This window comes from Camelus dromedarius, chromosome 1 (genome assembly GCF_036321535.1).
Source record: "Camelus dromedarius isolate mCamDro1 chromosome 1, mCamDro1.pat, whole genome shotgun sequence".
In the NCBI taxonomy this organism is placed as follows: Eukaryota; Metazoa; Chordata; class Mammalia; order Artiodactyla; family Camelidae; genus Camelus; species Camelus dromedarius.
Window position 1 is genome coordinate 84,867,810 of NC_087436.1, and position 25,584 is coordinate 84,893,393.

The following is a 25,584-nucleotide window of genomic DNA, read 5'->3' on the forward strand; positions in this document are numbered from 1 at the left end:
GGCGGGGCCTCATCGCACCTAGCCTGCCTCCGACCTGGGAGCTCGGTGCTGCATCTTTCTTTACGAGAGTTATTTATTCAGCTATTTTCAGCAACTCATTTAAGAAGCGATCCTGTTAAATGTTTTCTGTTGCACACGTAAAGCTCGGTTAACTCTAGATCCTTCCTACTTACAGTATGGAGAGTTTAAATGAGGTAAATCAGAATCTCGGCGTAAGGGGAGGGTGTCCCAGACACTTTTAATATCTTCCGGGAAAGAGTCTAATATGCAGCTACGGTCGTGAACCACTGATGTAGTGACGTTGATATTTTAAAATGTGGCCTGCAGACCAGCTGCTTGGGCATAATCTGGGGGCTCTTTGGAAAATGCAGCCTTTTCGGCTGGGAATCTACCTCTTAACAAGGTGACGCCTATGTACTTTTAAGTTTGAGAAGTACAGATGATGCCAGTGTTGCTGGTTGCAAGGCAGTTGATTTATTGAGTACATATTCTTGGCACCTGTTTTATGCCAGACACTTTGATGGAGGTGCAGAGGTGATTCAAGCCTGAAGAAGTTCATGGTATGGAAGGGCGAAACAAGATATACATGCAAATGCATATAAAATAAGGCAAAATATGTGACCAAAGAGAGGTACAGGTCCGATAAATGTGCTGGTAATTCAAAGGAGCAATTTCTTTGCTGTGGCTCAACACAGTCCTTTGCAAGGGTTCTGCAGGGACCACTTCATGCAAGCATTCGAGAAACAGTACCACCTTAGTGCCGGCACCATGTTAGGTGCTGGAGGTACAAAGACAGGGATCTCATAAGAAGGGGGCACACTGTCACTGGGGAGACAGAATTAAATAGAAGGATGAATGACAGTCTAGTGTGGTAAACGAAACAACAAAAGTAAAAGAAAGAGATGACGTACTATGGGAATAATTCACTCTGTCAAGATGGATTCACTGAGAAAGGGGAAAATGAGCTGTGCAAAGTATCTTTCAGTGTTTATCTGAAGAAATAATTTGGTGGAAAAAGCAGCAGAAATAGTAGGGAACTGTTTGCCTCTGAGATCAATATACTCTAGTCAATGCTACTTGATATGCTTTTCAGTTTCATTGACTTCCCTTTTAAAAACAGAATTTGACCTAATCTTTTCTTTACAAAGACCTCTTAGGTCCTTCCTGCTCAGTCCCAGAACACTTACTGTGGACAATCTTTATATCACAATTGCCTGTGCTATTTTGTCCTATTATCTTTTTTTTTTTTTCAAACCTGTATGTTTATAGCCCTTTTCAAAGTTGGGAAGTGAGTTGCTTTTCAGAGGCCCGGATTTCTTCCCTGAACTCCAAATTTGTGTGTCTATGGCCTCCCCAACATTTCCACTTGGATGTCTATTAGGCATCTCAAACTTGTGTGTCTGAAAATTAAATTCTCTCTCCCCTCCCTTCCTGGATTCCCCACAAAATAGAGGCTAAAACAAAGGCTTATGTGCAGTATTTTATTTGGGGCTTTGATCCCAGGGATCAATAGTGAGAGAAGGGGAGAGGAAGTAAGGAAGAGGCAGTATAAGGATGTGTAATTGAGTTGGTCATCACCATGTCTGAATATTTTCTTGATCCCGTAGGACCTTCTGAGAAGCTTCATGAGATGAGTCTCAGAACTGTCCACTGAAAGCCAGAGTGGAAGAAGCATTTATCTGTCAGCTCCAATCCACCTTTAATCAAAGGGTAATGCCCCTGGCCATTAACTACTCTACACTTTGGAAATGCACAGTTGTGAATGCCAAGCTGACTCCTACATCAGAGAAGTCCTGAGGCAGTAAGTAAGAGGGGAGGTGCAGTCATGTTGTCTTTGCCCAAAGTTCATCAAACTCTGTTCAGAACAGGTTGTCGCAGCATTGGTTGGAATAAGAGGCTGAAAGGATTAGAACTGGTGACAGAAGGCAGACAGATGGTATCTGTTTCAGTCCACTCTTTGTACCACTTGGCCCTTTGTTAAGTCTAGTCCTTCACAGAGTCCCCTGCAAGGTGATAGCTGCCCATAAACTCTGCAATGACTAATGTAAGAGAGTTATTGGAATAAGCGAAAATCCCTGCTGCTACACTGATGCCAAGACCACAACTGTTTTCAGTAACTCTCTCCCTCCTCTACTACCCATTGTAACCTCCCTTCACCCCTGGCCAGCACATCAGCTAAACTAGGTTTTTTCCTCAATGAGGTAACCTGAAACTTCAGCTTTTATTTTCCTTGCTCTGGTTGGGTCACGATTGTGTAATTGCCTGTTCACCTTATCCCTGGATACAGAAGTAGCCCCAGTTGAATTCTTTGGATTCCAGATTTATTCCTCTCTATTGTTGCTACTATTTTGTAGCAACAATCCCAGATCCTTTTTCTAATCACAATTGATTACTCCCACCAGAGTAGTAACTCCTCTCTTTGCTGGCTGGTCTACTGCCATGAGAAGCCTAAAGTAATCAAATGAGAGGGAATTTCAAGTTTAATGAAGCATCCTCCACCCTACCCCAGGGGAGCTAATTATTGTAATCTAACAAAGCCTAAATTTGAGAGGCAGGAAACACAAATTCCGTGCATGAGTCACTGGGAGTGATGATAAAATGGGCCAATCCTGCTCCCATTCCTGGCTTTCTGGAGCCATGCCTTTAGCTGTTAGGGGCACTCTTTATTGGCTGGTTTGGAGTATTTACCACATCCTGTAGGACAACACTCCCATCCCAGCCCCAGGCAGGCACATTAGCTGAGCCTATAACAAACCATTCTGCCATTTTTATGTCTGGCTGCTTCTGAGCAATGAGGGATATGGCACTGTCAGTGGATTCTATGATCATTTGTATACTGTCAACTTTTTTTTTTGGCTATAAAATATATTCCTTGGTTAAGGTAATGCTGATCAGGAATGCTATAATTCTGGTGATAATGGATGTTGGCAGAGTTGCTTCAGGCAAGAATGACAAACCCTGAAGTCTGTAAGTACTTGTGCTTCAGGCCACTTCCTCTATAAAAAAAAAAAAAAGCGAACAATGGAGACTGCTGCTCCAGGCTCTGCCAACTGGCAAGATTTCCCTTCACCTTTGTTCTTTAAAGCTATCCCTGAGTGCAGCGATGTGCCACAGCAGTCCAATTTTGCCTATATACCAACAGAATGTGCCAATACATCTGTGAACCAGACTCAGACTTTTTGTTCTGAGATAGTCATAGGGAACTCTAAGAGGCCGTAGGAGTGAGTTGGGGAAGAGATGTTAGCGCTACAGAAGTGCCATGGGAGACTGAGTCACCCATTTGTGTAATTTACTTGTGTCTTCTGCACCTGCTCAGGCTCTGTCCTGTACCATTTACATACTTCAGTAAATTACTGGTGTACTCATGCACTTGTGACTTAGTGGATCTGGCAATATCCAGCTCAAGAGAAGGTACCTCTAGCGTCCCCAGGGGAGAATAGTTCTTTGCCTCAGGCATGGCCTTGCAGAACACTAAGGATCTGTGCTACAACCCTCTTACTGGGGACTTTCCAACAATTTCACACCAGTCTCTTATCCATCATAGATCCCTCCAGCACCATTAGATCGGTGGGAACAAACGGTCTGAGCATCAGGCAGCTCTCATCACAACACTTCTGGGCAACAGATCCAACTGATAGGTACTTCAGCCTCACAGTAAGTTCATCCAACATCCTTACTTCTGGGAAACGTATTCTGATGGTTCTTTTGTTTCCCATAATAAATTCATTCTAACAGTCCTGCTCTCCTGAATCTTGTGTTTCCTTTCTCAATACTCATTCAGAGTTGTTCTAACATCTCGTTTAGCATGGGCCATTATTGTATCCAAGCTCTAAGGACACAGTAAGGCTTTGTGTTAGGACTGACTCCAGGTGTCCTTGCCAAAATACTAAATCCAGAATCACAGGTAAATGGCCCCATGTCATAAATTCTCCCCTAGCCAGCCTTATAACCTGATTCCTCTGGTTTAGCACTCTAAATATTCACTGTCACATGTAATTCCCTGGTTCCTATTGGTTCATGTTAGACAATTTTGCAATTCTTCCTGAGTTCATCTATAGTTCAGTGGTTCTCAACAGGGGTGATTTTTTTGACTCCCAGGGGACATTTGGTTATGTTTGGAGACATTTTTGGTTGTCATTACCAAGAGGATTCTACTAACATCTAGTGAGTAGAGCCAGGGATGCTGCTTAAGAACCTACAACACTTAAGGCAGCCCTCCATAACAAAGAATTATCCAGCCCCACGTGTCACTAGCGCTGAAACTGAGGAACCCTGGTCTAGTTCTCCCTGGAGCAGGGCTTGTAGTCTCCACATGGATTGTGCTCAAGCTCTGGTTCTGGGCTTGAGGTAATGAGGGTTGGACTAGGTAGGATATTGGGGAAAATAAGGTCATAAATAGGGCACTTGCCTCAAATATATTCTTTGCAGTATTTCCAGACAAGTAGAGGCTGTTTTCCTTTATCAAGAAAAAGGAGACTGCTGGCAAAGAGGATGACAAAAAAATCTGGGGATTTAAGGTTATAAGGCATGTACACACAAATGCCCCCATTCTAGATCTTAAGGTTCCATTCTTTTCCTGTCAAGGCTCTAGCTTTGACATGGGTGGTATTTTTAAGGCTGTGCATTTAGACTCCTTTGCAGCTCTGCCACTCTAATGATTCTATATTGGAGCTGATTTTTAGCACGGTCTTCTCAGTGGCTCTTCTGCCTTAGAGGTTTCTGGCTTTCACAGTTTGCCATGACTTGATTGTTGGCTAAACAGAGCCTGCCATTTTCTTTTGTTCAGATCTCCAAAGCAGTTAACAGAAGTCAGCCCATCTGATAATTACCATTGCTTCCATAATGCTCAAGACCCATAGCCGCTATATAATTCAGTGCTTTATTTTCCGTCTGCACCTCGTTCTAACCTACTACAGTGGAGAGCGTTGGTAATAGTGTATGCCAGGGGTTATCACCACCTGCGATTTACCCAGCCAGTGTCCTTATTATCTTATGATCAGTGTTGTAGGATCAGCCTCCAAAATTCCATACTGGTACTGCTTCCTGGAGTCACTTTTGATTCCCAGAGTTTCCCTAAAGGGGAACATAAACCTACCCAATTTAATCTTCTAAACAACCTGCATGTAAATGGTAACTGCCATTTATTGAGTATTTACTATGTGCCAAGTAATGTGCAAATGCTTTATAAGAAATATACCTCCAAAAAAGACTTATGTGCTGGTACTTTATTTGAGAAAATGAGTTCAGGGAAAAGAATAAGGGGGTCAGGGGAAACAAGATAGAGAAGGCAGAAAAGCCAATGGCTGGATGCATTATTGAGTTGACAAATGCCACGGGCAATTTGTTGATTGGTGCTGTGGTACCTTCCGAGAAGCCTTATGAAATGTGTCTCAGAATTCTGTCCTGGAGTGAAGGGCAAAGAGGAAAGCATTTACCCACTGTCTCCTATCTGCCATCAGTCAAGGTTGCACATCATGCTTCTCGTTGCACATGTGCAAGGAGGGCTGGTTCTTGCAGTGTCCCATGGTATAGGTAGGGAGTGAGAGAGGCAAGGTGCTGGAATATTGAGAGAAGCTGGTTGATGCCTGCATAGAATTGGTCACTGTAGCAACACTTGGAATAAGAAAGAGGTGAGCCTGAAATAATTTAATATGATGCAGGAAAGATTTCCAAGCACTGTTTCTCCTTGAGTTTTCTCCGTTTGAGTTCATGTTCTCTCTCTCTTTTCAGCTGCTAGTCCTTGACTACTCTCTTTCTCTCACATTCTAAATCCAATCTTTCAAGAAATCGCATTGGCTCTACCTTTAGAGTATATCCAGAATCTGATCACCTCTCACCATCTCTGTTACTACTCTCTCCTTGATTATTGCCAATAGCTTGTCCCTCCTGAATTACTGCTTATCTCCCTACAGCTTATTCTTAACACAGCTGCCAGAGGGATCCTTTTAAAAGCATGAACCATATCATGTTACCCTTTGCTCAGAACCCTCCAGTAGCTTCAGAGTGAAAGCCCAACTTCTTACAATGACCTACAAGATCCTGCTTTCCCTGCCCACCAGGACTTCAACTTGCTCAAAAGTTACCCCAATGAGGCCTTCCATAAGAGCACTATTTAAAATAGTGCCCCAGCCTAGCATCCTTTATTTTCCATTTTGGCTTTGTTTTTCTTCATGGTTCTTATTACATCCTGAAATACTATGGCATCACATCGGATATACATGTATCGCTAACATACATATATATGTTATTTGTTTGTTTACTTGTTCTTTCCTTTCCTCTAGAATGAAGCTTATGAAGACAAGGGCTTCTGTCTGTTTTGTTCACTGATGTGTTCCCAGTTCCTAGAACTCATACCAGTTCACTTATGTCCTATGGACTATTCTAAGCACTTTACATGTGTTAACTACTTCAGTCCTATGATGTAGGAATCTTTATTATCCTTATTTTAAAGATTAGAAAATGGAGGCACAGGTTAATTATTTAGCCCAAAGGTGCATAGTAGGAACATGGTAGTATTTCAGTGAATATTTCTCTACATTACTATAGTCGTCTGCAAAAAGTAGGCTTGGGAAGCAACATAAGATAGTGAAAAGTACATGATCGCTGGAGTCATTCAGACCTGGTTTCATATCTGGTCTTTACTGGTTCAGTGACCTAGGGCAAGTTACTTAACTCTTCTGGGCTTGAGTTTCCTCATCTGTAAATTCAAAATAATCATTGCCATCTTTTGGGACTGTCCTGCAATTTGCAGAGGTATATTTATTATGAAGCATTTGCACATTGCTTGGCACATAGTAAACACTCAATAAATGGCAGTTACTATTTACATGCAGGTTGTTTAGAAGATAAAATTGGGTAGGTTTATGTTCTTGAGAAGCAAAATAGTCACAAAGGCCCTGAGGTACTACTTCCCTTTCATAGGCAGAAAGCCATGTATATTAACACATCTCAGGTATGAGACCATCTCATGTTTGGGTAGCATGAAATAAATTTTTTATTGTAAATGTGCTCCAAGGGAAAATTCTCTTCTAAATGGCCAAGGGCAGTGAGTATTGATGTTTGAACGATGTTGGCAAAATTATGAAACAATATTGGCTGAAAGGTAATTGTGTCCTCAGAGAATCACTCTTGATGCCTGCACCAAGGAAGCGGAGGTGGGATGCTTGTGGAGACTTGATCTCAGATCCCTCAGAGAACCTGTACTGTTTTTGCCCATTTTAGAGGGGGAGTGCAGTGTCCCTTTTCCTCAGCTGTCCCTGACAGAGGAGGGACAGAAGTGTTCTACTGCCTCCAGGACTCTGCCTGACGAAGCACCAATGTGTGGGCAGTGCCACTGGTTTCGCAGACTTTGCTTAGTGAGAAACCTCACAGATCTCACAGACGTGGACTTAGGCGTCACCCACTTTTACTGCAGCCCAACTGTCCCTTAATTTAAGTCTAATTGATTTCAACTTGACTATGAGGCCAAGAGGGTCTTCATCTGTCTGAAGAAATCATATGGGTTTATATAATCTCATTTTTTCGTTATTTATAACTTTGAGCACTTTATTATGTCAGTTACTTTGCTTTTTCTCTTTTCTGTTTCTGAGCATTGTTTTCTTATAACTCAATTATGCACATTCCTGTCTAAGGAAGGAGGAGCAGTTTTTCAGAGATGTCAGACCATTAGTATCAACACAAAGAACACCAAGTAATTTTTTTTTTTGGAACAAGGATCACTGTGTTCCATTTCCAGATTCTTTATTTATAAATGGCTTTAACAGTGACAGGATGAGAGGACAGCTTCTCCTGTTAGGCACATTAAGCAATGGGTGTTTGTTCTAGGTTTTATAAGAAACAGATGTAGCTACCCCAACATGATACTTTCCATTTCTTTGCAGCTTTATAGAAGGAAGTCAGGTAGACACTAACTGAAGATGGTGATCACTATAATTAAATAAATATTAAAACTAGATATTAACTAGATAAAAGATGCACATTTGAACAACATAGACAAATAATACAATAAGACATACAAATACTACGAGGAAGGCAAAGGTTGACTTGCAGAATAATATTGCATCTCAAAGCCTTTTTTGTGCAGTTGCCTTATTCAATGCACGTGTTTTAGGGTGATATGATAATAAAAGCACAGTGCTACATTCTCTATTTACATTTGGAGAGATTCTCTCAGAAGTGCAGAGATCATCTCTCACCTAATTCTGAACCTCTTGTGGGAATTGGCCACTATGGACAAAAATACACAACATATTTTGGCTTGAAAGTAGAGGTTAATGACTCTCATTGTGACTTTGTTAGTACACTCAGGTTAATCCCTGGACACAGATTTTTCTCTCCTTTGCACTTGGGGAATTCAGGAGTAACACTACTGGCAAGACTAGACCTGTACTCTAGGAGTGTAAGCAAATCAAGATAAATATAAATGGTTTGACTGTATTCATCTTTATGGAAAATCAAATTTAATGTTGACTGACTGCTTTAAACTTTATCCCTTCTTTGTCCCAAAGAGTTATTAAGTTGTTTACCATTTGTATGGATAAAATTCGGTGGGAAGATATATATTTCACATATGCTAAGTTTGTTTAAACAACAGTCAGTAAGTAACTTTCTGGCATGTAGTACTTAAACTGTACAAAGATAAGATTTTGCTGTTGTTATGATTATTTAGCGATAAACAGTGTAGATAATTAATTTTTACTATTAACATATTTTGGCTTGAAAGTAGAGTCAAGGACTTGAGGGTCAAGTGTTTCCTAGAATTGTGTATAAAATCTGGTACTTCTGTAATAAACTTGTTACCTGTTTTTCCATAGAATCGTCAGTCTTTCAGGAAAAATACTTCAACTTGATAGCAAAAAAAGAGATGGTCAAACCATGAAATAGAAAAGCATGACTGTTAAGAGAAACTCAATAAAAGTGGTCTGCAGAAAACTGTCTAGACTGAAATGGCTATATTAGAATAACATACAAAAACTTGATTTTAGGACTAGCCACCACTAAAAGTTAGTTTATCTGGAACAGAGAACAAATTTCCATCAGCATGGTTGAAATAAAAGATTTGTTTCTGAAACCTATAGACATCTACAAAATTTATTTCATGTTTTCTTGACAGTGAAACGAATGAGGCTCGTCAATATTTGCATTGGTTGATAACTACAGTACCAGTATTTCTACTTGGCTTAATATTCTCATCAGTGTTAACTTGGGGGACAGTTTATGATTTTGATGTTGTCTGGTTATTCATTTAAGCGTAAGAAAAATTTGAAAGCACAGTGGCTTGTTCATTTTCTTTACATTGTCAGTAATTTCCCCCCCAATTTAAAACATTGTGGTAAAATACATATAACATAAGCTTTGCTATCGTACCTATTTTTTTTTAATTTTTAAATTTATGGGGGGTGGGGGGAGGTAATTAGGTTTGTTTATTTATTTATTCTTAGGAGAATTACTGGGGATTGAACCCAGGACCTCATAGATGCTAAGCATGCACTCTACCACTTGAGCTATACCTTCCCCCATCTTAACTATTTTTAAGTGTATAGTTCAGTGGTATTAAGTACATTCATATTGTTACACAGCCATCACCACCCTCCATCTCCATGACTCCTCATCTTGCAAAACTGAAATTCATTAAACAATAACTGCTCATTCTCGCTCTTCCAGTCCCTGGCAATCACCATTCTACTTGTGGTGATGTTTTCTTTAAATAGGACTTTTTGAGGTAAAGAATTAGATGATTAAAAAAATTATAGAAGATTATAAAAATTAATTTTTAAGTACCCATACAGTATCTGAGCCCATCCCAGCTCAGTTCAGCCAAGCCCAGCCTGGATTCGCCCTATTCCAATGAACCTCAAGATGCATAAGCAACACAACATTGTAAAGTGATTATAAATCAATAAAAAATGTTATATTGTTAAAAAAATATGTAAAAAAAAAAGATGCATAAGCAAGAGCTAAATGCTTGTTGTTTATAAGCCACTCAGACATAGAGTTGTTGTTATACTGTATTATTGTGAAAATAGCCAGCTGATACAAAGAGATGCTCAGAATGTAGTCAAGGGAGAGTGTGGACAATTGCTAGAGTGTGTGCTGGTAGATTGGTACTCTCTCTGAGTGCAGATGAGACTTTATGAAGGAGGGAGCTCTCCCCAACCGTTCCAGAACTCGACTTGGTGGCCTGAAATTGTAGATTTCGCCTGTAAATTGTCTTCTAAATTAATTGTTGTCGATGATAGGAATGATTCTCCTTTAGATGGGATCCTCTAGTGTGGTGCACGACCTGAAGGCCTGTGTGGGTGATTCTGCTAGTCTTGGCAACTAGGCGCTAGGAGTTTCCAATTGCTGGCAGTGGCTTAGCTAAAAGAGGAGTAAAATTAAAAATATACGAGGAAAGAGTGTAGAGAATTAAAGACATTTTGGCTTGCAGAGGAATTAAACTTAAAAAGAGTAGGGGAGAAAAAAGAATACAGAGAAGCAAAGGCAGAGAGAGGAAAAAAAATAATTACTAAGGTGATCTGATTTTCAGTAAGTAACTAAAAAATTTCCTTTATAAGGATTACATGTCAAGAAAATAAATACACATAATTTGAGTGCCTCCAGTGTATAATACAAATATGAATGAGATACTATCTTTCTTCTCTCTTTAAAGACATCATTCCAATATAGGACATGATCACTTTCATAGACCACAATCTGAACTTTTTACCTTAGAAGCAAACACATGAGCTATATGGATAGGTTTTTTTATTAGTCGGAGAGGGTAATGCAAGACTTGGCGTAGGATGTGTGAGATTTTTCTAGCATATCATCACTTGAACTGCCTGCTTTGAGAAAAAAGGTATTTTTACTTGTTGTCCCAATTAGAGGGCATTTCCCATTTTCAGAACAAGAAAACCAGTGGTGACTTGGTTTCTCACTTGGAAGTGAGATGCAACCAATTCATTTTCCCACAAATTGTCTGTCTCTTCATCGTTTAGGTACTTGATAGAAATTGACTCAAATAGGTCTTAACTTTTTAAAATTTAATCTTATGGAGCAGTTGCAAAGGTAGTACAGAGAGCTCCCCCCCCCCCCACTCATTGCCCAGCTTCCCCCAGTGCTAACATTTTGCATAACCATAGCCCAATTATCCAAAACTAAGAAATTAACTTTAGTATAATATCACTAACTAAATCATAGATCTTATTGAGGTTTCTTCAGTTTTTCTACCAATATCCTTTTTCTATTGTGGGATCCAATCCAGGATCTCACACTGCATTTAGTTGTCAAGTCCCCTTAAGTGTCCTCCAATCTGTTCCTCATAATTATGAATTGAATTGTGTCCCCCTTCCCATACTGCTCACTGTCCCAAATTCATTATTTTAAAGTCCTAACCCCCAGTGTCTCAGAATGTGACCTTACGTGGAGATAGGATCTTCATAGAAGCAACCAAACTAAAATGAGGTCATTACAGTGGGCTCTAATCCAATATGACTTGTCCTCATAAAAAGAGGAAATTTGGACTCAGAAACATGCCCAGAGGGAAGACAATGTGAAGGCACCAGGAGAAGATGGCCATCTACAAGCCAAGGAGAGATGCCTGGGCAGAATCTTTCCTCAAAGCTCTGGCCAGATAATTGAAAAACTTGATTAAGGCAGGAAATCATACAAAATATATACAACTTAAAGGTTTTTTTTCTTTCCTTGCCTTCCCTTTGCCTGGCTCAGAAAGCTGATCTTAACTTTATTTTATTATTTTTTTCATTTTAATTTACTTTATTATAATTATTTTTTCTTTTTACCTTTGACCCTTTTCACCCATTTCTCCCATCTCCCCAACACCCCACCACTGACAACCACCAGTCTGTTCTCTGTATCTATGAGATTTTTTTCTTACTTTCTTTTTTTTTAAGATTTCACATATAAGAGAGATCATACAGTATTTGTCTTCCTCTGTCTAACTTATTTCATTAGGGTTATGCCCTTGAGATTCATCCATTTTGTAGCAAATGTCAAGGTTTCATTCTTTTTTATGGCTGAATAATACTCGTGTGTGTGTGTGTGTGTGTGTGACATTTTCTTTATCCATTTATCTATTGATGGACACTTAGGTTGTTTCCATATCTTGACTATTTTAAACAATGCTGCTGTGAACATGGGAGTGCAGATATCTTTTTGAGTAAGTGTTTTTGTTTTCTTTGGATAAATACCCAGAAGTGGAATTGCTGGATCATATGTTAGCTCTATTTTTAGTTTTTTGAGAAACTTCCATACTGTTTTCCATAGTGGCTGCACCAATTTAAATTCCCACCAACAGTGCATGCAGGTTCCCTTTTTTCTACATCCTCCCCAATACTTGCTATTTCTTGTCTTTTTGGTAATAGCTATTCTAACTGGTGTGAGGTGATATCTCATTGTGGTTTTGGTTTGCATTTCTCTTGATGATTAATGATATTGAGCATCTTTTTATGTACCCATTGGCCATCTGTATGTCTTTTATGGAAAAATGTCTATTCAGATCTTTTGCCCGTTTTAAAATCAGATTGTATATTTTCTTGCTATTGAATTGTATGAGTTCTTCATGTATTTTGGATATCAGTCCTAATCAGATATATGATTTGCAAATATTTTCTACCATTGAGTAGGTTGCCTTTTCATTTTGTTATGGCAGCCATTTTGTTTTGTTTGAAGCATCCTAACTTACAGAATGTCCCCCAATTTGGATTTGTCCTTTGTTTTCTCATGGTTAGACAAAGGTTATGTATTTGGGGGAAGAACAGTACAGAGGTGAGGTGCCTTTCTCAGTGCATCGTATCATATCTCGACATTGGTATGTCCCATTACTACTGGTAAAATTTACCTCGATCCCTGTTTAAGGGATTGTCTATCAGATGTCTGCCACTATAATGTTACTATTTTCCCCTCTTTTAGTCAACAAATATTTTAGGAGAAGCACTTTGAGGCTATGAAAATATTCTATTTCTCCTTAAACTTTCACTCATTAATTTTAGTATTCATTTATTGATCTCATCTGCAGCAATTACTACTATGGTGCTTTGATGGTGATTTTCTATTTTCCTCATTTTTTTTTTCTACATTTACTAGTTTCCCTCATTCCTTCTACTTTTATTATTTGAAACTATACCATAAGGAAGAATTTTTCTTTCTTCCCTCATTCATTTTTTTTGTTAGTATGGGCTCAGGTATTTACTTTATTCTTTGAGTGATGTTCCAGTACTTCCTTATTTGTTTTGTTGCTCAAATTTTTCCAGCACTAGCCATTGACAACTATTTCAAATTGTTTCCTGTGTCTTTTTGCTCTCATTTTTTTTTTCTAAAGCACTTCCTTATCCTCTGGCACCTAGATATTCTGGCTTACCTAGTATTTTCCTTGCCCGAGCCATTCTCAAGTAACTCTGCGTCCTTTTATAAGAGAATGGTATTTCAAAATGATCTTTAGCTTTTGTTTCAGAATGGTAGATGTCAACAGTTTTAAATGTTTTACTATGAAAAATTTAAAACATACCCAAAAGTAGAGAGACTGGTATAATAAACTCCCATGGATTCTTCATCCAGTTTCAATAATGGTTACACCAATCGTATTTTAAATTGTTCTCCATTTTTCATTCCTGCAGAATTTGACAGTAAATCCTCACTTCATGCTGTATCACCAGTAAATATCCTAGTATCTAACTGTCTTATCTAATTTATAAAGACTTTTATAAAACATACCCATCACAACCTTATGACACTTAACAAAATTAGTGATTATTCCTTAATATCTAATATTCTCCAAATTCAACTTTCCCTTATGGTTTCAAAACAGTCTTTTTTACACTTGGTATATTCAAATCAGGGTCTAAACCATGTTCACATGCTGTATTTGGATGTTACCTTTCTTAAGTCTCTTTTATCTTAAGGAATAAGATAATAAACAGTTTTTCTATCCACCCTTCCCTTTCCCCGCCACACACACACATACTTTAAATAATTGATTTGTAGAGAAATGGAGTCATTGGTGCTGTAGAATTTCATTCTTCATTTGGTTGTCATTTAGCTTATTCCTTCATTCCCCATATTTCCTAAAACTCAGTAACTAAACCTAGGAGACTGATTAGATTCACATTCATTTTTCAGATTAGTCTCCTTCATTGGTGGCGTGTGTACATCTTACCACATCACATAATGAGCACGTAGGGCTGGCTGACCCATTTTTAGTGATACTAAGATTACTTACTGGGTTTGGGTGGAGTCAGCCTGCTCCTTCCATTATAAAGTTCCCCATAACCTTTTACCTAATGGTTTTTAACATTCATTGGTAATTGTTGCCTAAATCCATAATTTCATTAGTCATTGAAAAATGGTAATTTTCTAGTTCTATCATTCCTACTGCATTGACTATTGGAAATTCTTCTTTAAAACTTCCTCTTATCGTCTGTTACCTGAAATACAGTTTCTACAGGAAAGGTAAGATACATGCTTGAGTCTTTCCTTTATTTATTGATTTTCAGATGTTCCAATGATGACAAATGAGATTTTTTTTTAAGTATTATGAAATTCATGGGCTGAAATATATTTTTGTGTTTTATTATACTATATTATAGTCATTTTCCTTCTTATGCTCAAATTGTCCTATCTTAGGCCAGTGGAAGCTACTTCAAGTTGGCTCCTGTGTCCTTGGACTGACCCCAGTTGACTTTAATAGCTTCCTTTTTTCCTGGTACATCAAGATATCCCATGTTCATCTTGTACATTTTCTGTCCCAGACCTAGAATCAGTAATTTCTTTAAACAGTCTTCATTCTTTTCAGTGGTAAACAGCATTTATAGAACACTCTTGCATACTAAGATGCTCATTGCTCACAATGCCTTTGCTTCAAAGTCTCAGTGGGCCAATCTAGGAAATGCAAGCTTATTTTTCTTAAAGAGAAATTTATATTAATAAGTTTATATTAATATTTCCAGTTAAATTTGCCATTAGAGGATTTTAATTTCTTTGATTTTATACATATATTCTATTAAACTTAAAATCTCAGTTTCTAATGACATTAACATGATAACATATGCTCAATCCTACAATATTCAATACTCCTATGATAGTGTCAAAATAACACTACCAAATATATTAACAGTTAAATTTCTGAATATGGTTTTTGGTTTGATGGATTTTGAGAAATGTATATAATTATGTAACCACCACTATAATCAAGAGATTTCTGAATATACAAATGGACAATGGCTAGACCATATGTAAAAATAGAACTCTGACCTACAACCTGCAGCAACCAGCTGATGAAGCCAACCGAGTATGTGTAATAACCAGTCCAGGAAGTCAAACTACTATCTGTAGCAACTAATCTAGAAAGCCAAATAATAATCTCTATGGTAATGGGCCCCAAGTGGCCAGTACTTGATTAATAAGCCAGCTTCCCTAATTTTGGCCCCCACTTCCAACTTAGGACCAACTAGAGAAAGCCATATATGCACCTGTAACCAGTCACCTAGCATGCCCAGCTTCTAGTTAGCCCATTTACACCTCCCCCATGCCAGTGGCCTCCAATCAGGGCACACCTGCAGGCTTCTCTATTTTCCACTTTGTACTGCTGCCTGGGACTGTATGTGTATTTGTACCATAGTTTATTCAACTGATCCTCTAATAATGGATATTTGGGCTATTTGAAATATTTCACTTTTATAAACAATGTCACATGCCTTATGCATGTATCATTCTGTATCTTTGCCAAAGTACCTTTGAGATGGAGTCTTAGATAAAATTAAATTGCCAGGTAAGAGTCAATGTACATGTAATTCTGCAAGCTATTGCCAAATTCCTCTTCTATGGGATTCCTTTCTTGCATTTCCAACAGCAGTGAATGAGAGGACCCGTTTTCCCATTTCCAATATAATGTTGTCAAAGTTTTGGATTTTTTCTAGTCTGATCCAAACAGGATCACACTGTATATTTAATTTAAATTTCTCTTATTATGGGCAAAGTTGAGCATCTTTTCATATATTTAAATGTCACTTGCAGTTCTTTTCCTATGAAATGTCTGTTCATATCTTTTACTAATTTTTCAGCAAACTACAGTTAGTCTTTTTAACTCCTCAATTTTAGGAGCACTCTGTATATGAAGGATATGTGCATTGTTATACAGCTTGCAGTTTTTTCCAGTTTGTCATTTGATTAGTTTTTTCATGCAAAGTCTTCTTATATTTATGTAGTTATATTACTCATTTTAATTGCTTCTGAATTTGAGTGATAGCTGAGTTTCCTCCAGTCTCAGTTTATAAAAATATTCACTCATGTTTTCTTCTAGGAGACTTAAAGTGGTCATTTTTCCTTTTTAACAGGTTTATTGATGTATAATGCACATACCATATAACTCACCCATTTAAGGTGTTCAGTTCAATGATTTTTAGCATGTTACATTGATATTTTTCAAAATTATGGTATTATATCTGTAACATTAAATTTGCCATTGAAAAATGTACAATTCAGCAGCATTAATTATATTTACAGTGTTGTGCAATCATCACCACCATCTATTTCCAAAACTTTTTCATCATCCCGAACAGGAATTCTAACAGTTCAGCAATAACTCCCCATTCCTTCCTCCTCCCAGTCCCTGGTAACCTCTAATCTACCTTCTGCCTCATATTTTGTCTATTCTAGATATTTCATATAAGTGGAATCATACAATATTTGTCCTTTTGTATCTGGCTTATTCCACTTAGCATATTTTCAATGTTCAGCCGTGTTGTAGCTTGTATCAAAACTTCATTGCTTTTTATAGCAGAATAATATTCCACTGTATGGATATACCACATTTTATTTATCCATTCATCTGTTGATGGACACTTGGGTTATTTCCATCTTTGGCACACAATATCCACAACAGTGGATAATGCTGTGATGAACATTGGTGTCCAAACACCTATTCAAGTCCCTGCTTTCTGTTTCTTTGTGTATATCTAGGAATGGAATTGCTAGGTCTTTGGGTAATTCTGTATTTAGCTTTTTGAGGAAGAAAGCTTTTCTGCAGTGTTTTCCATGGTGGCTATACCATTTTACTTTCCCACAAGCAATGTATGAGGATTCAAATTTCTCCACATCTTTGCCAACACTTGTTTTTTTGTGTGTGTGTGTTTTAAAATAACCAACCTAGTAGTTGAGAAGTGGTATCTCCTTTTGGTTCTGATTTGCGTTTCTCTACTGACTAATGATGTTTGAGCGCCTTTTCTTGCGCTTATTGTATATATTCTTTGTCTATTCAGGTTTCTTGTCTATGTTTTAATTGCGTCTTTTTGTTACTGAGTTGTAGGAGATCTTTATATTAAACCTTGTCAAATATACAATTTGCAAGTATTTTCTTTCATTCTTTAATTTTTTTTCACTTTCTTGATATTATTCTTTGATGCTTTTTCTTTTGTTTTTCATGCTTTTGATATCATAAAAATCCATTGCCAAATCCAAGGTCCTGAAGATTTACCCCTCCATTTTCTTCCAGGAGTTTTATGGTTTCATGTTTTACATCCATTCTTTAATCCATTTTAAATATTTTTATGTATGGCGTAAGATGGGGGTCGAGTTTCATTCTTTTGCATGTAGATATCCAGGTGTCCCAGTACCATTTGTTGAAGAGATTATTCTTTCCCCTTTGAATGAACTTGGCACCCTTGTCAAAAATCAACTAACCATAGATGTATGGATTGATTTCTGGACTCTCAATTTTATTCCGTTTGTTTATATGTCTATCTTTATGCTTTGATTACTATAGCTTTGTAGTAAGTTTTGAAATTGGGAGGTGTGAGTCCTTCAACTTTGTAATTCTTTTTCAAGATTGTTTGCCTATGTAGGGCCCCTTATAACTCCATATGAATTTGAGGATTGACTTTTCCTTTCTGCAAAAAAAAGCCATTGGAATTTTATAGGGTTTACGTTGGTCTGCAGATCGCTTTGGGTAGTATTGACATCTTGACAATATTAAATCTTCCTATCCATGAACACAGGATGTATTTCCATTTATTTAGGCCTTTCAAAGTACTTCATGGTACTTTTTAGTAGAATACTAATTTAGGCAAAATCATCCAAAGTTACCAAAGAACGCATAGGGAAGTGTCCCAGATACTGAATGATTGTGTTAAAATATTTCACTGCAACTAACAAAGCATTACTTTATTTTCATGTAAGTAATAGTCACTGATGAAGGGAAAAAACAAAGTCATGACTATCAATATTTATATAGGGAACTATTTTCACAGAATACTGATGAAGGAACATGGTGTACATGTTCAGAGCGGCAGGGGACACAGGGACAAGCACACTAGATTGAAAGCATAAAAGCATATTCTCATAAGGACCAAGCAATCCTTGTTGTTGGAGGACCAAATGGAATCATCATTAATGTAAGTAGAATCAAAGTTCACAATCTGTAAGTCTTTCTTAAGATATGCATGATTCAGCTTGTTTACAGTTCGAGCAAAGGCATATTTAGAGGCACAACTATATGCTTCCAAACTGTACACTTTCTTGAAGTGCAGATCAAAAAATGGATTGTCCTAGAAGAGAAAAAGAGACATAATTTTGTTTGTAGCCAGGAACGTAGCTTGATCTCCTGGATTCTCTCATATTCTCTGATGTATGCTTATTAATTATGAAGTCTCAGTAAAAAACATATTTCCAAAATCTACAAATGAGCTTTCCAAAGCTACCTGCTTCAAATATATTGCTTCTAAAAAGAACAAATAAGAAAGATTATTTTTGACGCATTTGTGATTTTTCAATTATGCAAATAAAACATGAGTCGGAATGTGCAGTTATCAAGTCTTCCTAGGCTAGTGACTTTGAGAGGATGGGTGGGGATGGAAAAAAAGAATAAACCCACTTACAGACTTCCACAGGGGAGAAAGGGGTTCTCTTTTTCTCTACTAGGAGGTCAGTCCCTTGTGCTATTTCAGTGGTAGAAAGGGGATATATAGAATAGCTAATTAGCCTTTGGCATATAACAGATCACCAACTTGCTGGCTTTGAAGTTAATAGCAAGGAATTACTTTTAAAATTAATGGCAAGGATCATTAAAATTACTAAAGACTGACTCTTCCTGGATTGCTCTAGGCTCTATAATTCTAGTGGAGATGTTTCAGGGAAAAAGTAGGCATCAAATCTGATCTAGGTCCTACATGTTAAAATAATAATAATTGCCAGTTACTAATAGCAGTAACAACAATATCTTGCATTTAAAAAGTGCTTTTCAGTTTACAAAATGCTTTCACAGTCATTATCTGCCTAACTCTTAACTCTCCTTGAGGGCAGAGGTTTTGAATTATTTATTTTTTGTGTTCCTGGTGCTTATCCATGGCAACTACTGAGTTCTCAACAAATGTGTGTTGAAGTGATCTGAAGTAGTCCTATAAAAAGAGAAATAGAGGTAAACATTGCCCTAAATGACAAGGAGGTAGAGAGAGACCAAACCAAACAAGTGTATTAATAATTTGTTACCATGTGGTGTCTAAAGATCATATACAAACAACTTGTGCACTTGCCGTTTCTTTTAAGTAGGAAAATTCTTACAAGAGACAGGAAAAAGAACATGGGTTTCGATGTCAGACAACCATTTTGACTCTTACGTAACCATGGGCAAGGTACTTACCTGATCTGACTCTCCCTTTTTAGGCAGGGTTGCTATGAAGTTTACTTGAGATTAATCATATAAACTGTGACATTACTATGGAGCTTAAGAAATGATAGTTCCCTTTTCCCAAATCTGCCCCCAAGATTGTGATACTGGTGTTAATACCACCTTGCTTTATACTATTAAATTTTTTTAAAAAACAAAACAACATTTAAAAAAAAGAATATACAAAGGTTATGTGATTTTAAGCGCAGTGTTCGCCTAGTCACACCTCGTGAAATTTTTCCTAGCTGTCGTAATTGCAGATGGAAAGACACTTCTGCAGAGAATCTCAGCAAAAGGAAATCACACCCATTCCATCACCAGATACTAATCAGGCACCTTATGTAGTTTCCTCACTGAAACATTTGCTCCTTATCATGTAGAAAATATCCTTTATATGTTTGAGAGGATTAATTTTTTTCCATTAGCCTAATAATTGAAGCTTAATCAGGAATAAACGTAGAATACAAGTCCATCCCTCTCTCCCTTCCTTCCCTCTTTCTTTCTTCTCTTTCTTTCTCTCCCCTTTCTTCTCTCTTTCTTTTGATAGAATCTTAGAGCTAAAAAGGAATCGCACAGTTCATTCAGTAATCTCTTGTTTATATACATGATTATAATATAATATAATATAATATAATATAATATAATATAATAGTGAATAATAGTTTCCAGAGAGGTGAAGGCCAGGTCACACATGTAGTTACTGGCAGAGCCAAGACAAGAACCAGGATCTCAATCAACCCAACCCCTTTTTTTGCTACATCATCCTCTCTCTCATTACACCACATCAGTCTCCAAATCCCCAGTCATTTTGATTTCTGCTTTATAAATTGACTTCAATTTCAATTCCATTCCATTTTAAGGTTGACAACTTTCTGGCTTGAAATAGCTCTGTTTAAAACTGTATTGTTGCTATTGAGAAAAATATAATAAATGCTGACTCCTGAGGATTCAATTCCAAGGGGGAGGAGAAGTGGAAATTCCCAAAACAACTGAAATATTTTTACTTCATCCACAGAAGAGAAATATTTTAAAGGAATTACTCTTTGGATATTATAGGTTTTCTTCTGGCCGTTTAATATTTTAGGTCCTAAAGTGATGAGAAAAATAGAAATACTAAATTTCTCTCTTGTATCTAGTTCACTGTCAAAGGTAATGATCTTCAAATGGGAGAGGGAAAAAACAACAACATAGAAATGGAATTAAAGGCCAGAAAGGTGAAGAGAAAGTAAAGCAGAGCTAGCTGCTTCCAATGAATCTGTTGATTGATTAATTCATCCCCCAGCACTGACCAAATGCATAAAAATAATTATGACATCAGTAATATTTGAGAACTTGAGAGAAAAAATAAGAAAGTGATCAGAAAAGAAGGTGGGGATGGTTAATTCCTGAAACTACAGATTAGTGAACTTGACATTGATTTCTGGTAAAATTCAATACAGTATAGAAATTTTGGCAAATACATAAAAGTATATAGACGAAAGTAATTTCAAAATTTGTCATCCTATTACACAGAGCTAATTATTGTCAAAGTAGTGATTTGTTTCATATATACATATACACATACATATACCTATATATATTTTTGTATTAAAATATAAGGTTCAGATTTCAATTTTCAATACTATGATAGACTAAATATGCAGAATGAGATAATATTATGGAAAAGTTTTGTATTTGGCTGACTTTTAAAAAAACATATTAAATGGTGAACAATTGTGTTCTAAGCTATCTTTGGGAAACATGATTTTTAATAGCTATGTAATGTTCCAGCATACTGACATGCAAAAACATATTTAATTATTTCCTAAGTGTTGAACATTTAGGTAGAATGTATTGAAAAATGCTGTGATTACTTAGGAAAGAAAGCAATAAAATCCAGCATGCTTTCACTAAGAAGTCATGCCAAACACACAAGATTTTAAAAATAGGATTCGTAGGTGATAAGGCAATAGCAGATAACATATACTGATTTATATGAAAATGAATATATGTATGTATATGCATGACTGGGACATTGTGCTGTACACCAGAAATTGACACATTATAACTGACAGTACTTCAATTTAAAAAAATAAACATGTACTGATTTCATTAAAGATCTTAAGGGCAACATTTAGATATTCAGACTAGATAATTAAATAAGGCAGAATTAAGTGCTAGTGTCTGTCTAACTTACCATTGTATCCTCAGAGCCTAGCATGGTATACTGTAAATTCTCAGTGCATGACTGAGTATATGAAATTGTAGAGATAGCAAATGACCAGTCCAAAGAAGACAAATGAACAGATTTCAAGGTAAAGTCTAGCTCCATCACTAAATAGTTATTTGACTTCCAGCAAGTCAGTTAGTCTCTTTATGTCTCATTTTCCTCATCTGTAAATCAGGAGTAATAATAGAGTCTAATTCTTGGGTTTTTGTGATCAATTATGTGAAATTATATATGGAAAGAGCTTTGCCTGGTTCCTGGCACCTGATAAGGGTTTACTAAGTATGAGATGGTAGCAGGTAGTAGTAGTAGTGGTAATAGTAGTAGTGCTGTTAATCTATCTGTTACCTAGAGGTATGCACTTAGCCCTGCCTCTTCATCATTTTTATTATTGACTTGAATAAAGTCTTAAATGTTGTGCTCATTTACTCTGTGTCATACTACAGTGAATATTAAAAACTCAAAATATTAAAAGATTTGATAGGTGGGAACAACAGGCCAAACTAAAAATATGGCATTAGGAGGATAAGGATAAATGAGTTTAAGTTCTAACTCATCCGACAATAACAGAAATATTTACTGAGTGCCTAAAATCTATCAGGCAGAAGACTACACTAAAAGGTGAAAGGTCATCATTGCTGTTTACTAGGAGCTTTCCATTCAGGGGGGAGACAGAGTAAGCCAATTACTGCAGTTTGTTGGACTGTTTTTATCCACAATGCAGTGGGGTTATAGGACAGGGGGACATGAGTAGGACTTTATCCCACAGGGAATCTGGGAATGGGTTGAGGGATAGAGGTGATTGGGCATTTTAAGCCCCAAGAATCAGTAGTCAAACACTGTGGATATATAAGTTTAAGGAGGAATGACCAGAGATAAAGGGGCCAGATCATCAGGGGCCTTTATTGAGATTTTATTCTATATACATAGAAGGAGTGGCAGACCAGGTTAAATGGTAATTCATGACCCAAAGACCTGAGGTCTCAGTTAAGGGTTTAATAGAAATAAGGAATCTGGGTCAACGAAATACAAACTGGTCACACTAATTCTAATGTATTGTATTTAATTCTGGAAAAACTGGAGCATTCCAGAGGACAGGAAATAGCATGGTAAAGGGTGTTGAGGCAATGTCATGGGAAAAAATAATAACAGTGCTATTACCTCTTAGTGTTTGTGTTTTCCTGTCATATTATCTTATTTAATCTGCATATGAATGTTATTTAAAGAGTGAAATGGATATATTGACCCTAGAAAATAGAAAACTTGAGGGAACATTATAATCATCTTCAAATTTTGGAAAGGTTGCTACATGAAAGGAGGGTTGGATTTGTTCTGGTTGCTCCAAATGGCAACACTAGGACTGATGGGAAGCTGTTAGAGTGAAGCAGATTTTGGTTAAACGTAAGAAGGAAATGTGAAAATAAAGAATGGTAATTCAGAGAAGGAATGGAGCTCCTCGTAGTGAATTCCCTCCATCAGTAGAAGAGTTCAAAGGGAGACTGGAAAAACCACTTTCAAGTGGTCACATGAGAAATTCAAGTACACCCTCTTTTCTCTCTTTCAGCACTAAGGTTGTAGGACTTCCAAGAGTTACTGATCCTTCTGGAGGATCAGGTGGCTGACCAACTGCAAAATTTGAAGATGAGAGAAGGAATCCCCAAAACTTATGGAGGAAATCAGAGTGAGGAGAGAGTAGTGGTGGTGGGAGCATCATATATTTAAAGTTGCAGAACTGACTGGAAGATTGTGTTTAACCTGTTAAGAAGCCCTTGGGAAAGATGCTTTTAAGTCTAATAGGCAAAATCCAGATTTAAACTTATAAAAACAAAACAAACAAAAAAAAAACAGTAGATCATCCCAGTAGGTTCAGCCATACCACTTAAGAACCATATGTCATCTTAACACTTAATACATGCCAAAAATATATGAAGTAGGATATTGAACATAAAGATCTCCAGCATATTGATTCCACATCTCCCTTACAAAACATAACACTTACTGTATCTGCTTCTTTTCCATCAATCATCTGTAGATCGTTCAAAGACCACTTTTTTGTTACTTCATATTTTTCATCTAAACCTATTCTGTAGTGTTTCACCATAATTATTTTTACTTCTTTATTTTTGGTCACTGTAGGATAGAAAAACACTTAGTTTACATAGACTCTTAGAAGATAATAAATTATTCATCAACCCATACTTTTCAGTATTTATGTACTTTCTTCTTGTATAATGAGCTTGAACATACCTTATATCTGCACCCCAATTATGAACCCTGATGTATCTGAGCCTTCATAAGCATTCCCTCAAATTTCCCTCAAACTTGCTCAGTGTGTTAACATTATTTTTGCTACAGTTGTGGTTACACCCTGCCACAGTAATGCCTGTCAGGTACAATACCAAGCTATGTGCTTTCAGCTGTGAGCTTTGTGGTGGAGAATGGGGTTCAACTCAGGGCAGGAAATGAGAGGCTTAGCATTAGCATACAGTCAGTGCCAAAGTGTTTACCAGAACAAGTTGGAATTTTAATTTATGACAATATAAGAAAATGAGGTCAGGAAAGTAAAAAGTTCTGCTCACACAGCAACCTGCTGTTGAAGAGTGACCATGCAGATACTACTGTTAGATTTTTGTTGTAGAAGTGCTTGCAACACAGCTACTGTTGACCTATTTGGTATTGTTTGAAAATTTTACACCTCTTTAATGTGTCTCCAAAATCCTAGTGTTCAAAAGGGTATCCACTATTCTCCTGATAGAATTATTACAAATGCCACAGAGGGTACAAGTATGAGACAAGGCCCCTCTAGAAACTTATGGCTTTGTTGAAGAGCAAAGGCTAACACACACACATCACATACGATATATATTATAAGGGTATACAGGTATGTTATAATGAAGTGGCAGTGGGAATTGAATATCTTAAATTTCTTTCAAGATGGGTGATGTCACTTAGAAAGTTGCAAGCTGGTTCTGTCTTCTAAGAGGGAGGCTGGAATTTGTCTTTGAGGAAGGTTCTCTTTTGGTTTTGGAAAGTACCACTTTGGCATGCTCTCCTACTTAAGAAGATATAAAACAATATATTACAATATAATCATAGTAGTAGATAAGCAATGTGGAGCAGACACTATGTTCAACAGGAGTTCGGAGAAGAGAAGGGACTGGAATAGTTAAGGAAGGAATTATGAGAAAAGTAGAATTGGAGCTAGAACTTTAAATTTAGTCCAGTTAGAAAGTCAGGGATGATACTAAAGGCATTCCAGGTGAAGGACACGATGAAAGGAGGGGACAATAGACACTGAACTTCACCAGGCAGAAATAGAGAGTGGACTACATAGATTGGTTGGTGTTAGGACATGGTGGGCAATAAGATTAACCAGGTTGAGAAGGTTGTGAAAATGATTTGAAAAATGATGGAAACCACTGCAGATGTTTGATGTCTGAATCCCGCCTCTAGTGGAAGGGATGGGAGGCTGGCCTGGAGAGTGAGGGCTCCTGAGTTGGGACTGGTGAGGGGAGTAATTATCCGCTGAAAGTACAGGCGGTACTGAAATTCAGGCAACCAGTTGAGTTTAGAGTTCATAATGGAGCTGAGTTCAGTCTCCTAGGGAAGGAATTCTGAGCAGGTTGACAAATCTAAGAAGAGGGCACTGTGTCCAGAGTTTAGTTAAGACTCTACGAGTCATACACATTAAATAAATCTCTTTCCTCCTTGAGCAGGAGAC

At 37.2% G+C, this 25,584-nt stretch overlaps 1 protein-coding gene and 1 long non-coding RNA gene across 2 annotated transcripts in view; one reads left to right on the forward strand and one right to left on the reverse strand.

Moving 5' to 3' along the window:
* On the forward strand, window positions 1-18,350 carry LOC135321449 (uncharacterized). Its single transcript, XR_010381166.1, has 4 exons — window positions 1-194; window positions 1,608-1,801; window positions 3,545-3,654; window positions 18,243-18,350. It is a non-coding gene; the product is annotated as an uncharacterized LOC135321449 (long non-coding RNA).
* Window positions 18,175-25,584, reverse strand: part of EXOC1L (exocyst complex component 1 like) — a 14,127-nt gene continuing 6,717 nt past the window's right edge. The window contains exons 2-3 of the mRNA XM_031434322.2: window positions 23,863-23,993; window positions 18,175-18,539 (exon numbers count right to left, since the gene is read on the reverse strand). Coding sequence (XP_031290182.1) covers window positions 18,273-18,539; window positions 23,863-23,993 — 398 coding nt within the window. The 3' untranslated portion in view covers window positions 18,175-18,272. The remainder of the gene's footprint in view (window positions 18,540-23,862; window positions 23,994-25,584) is intronic.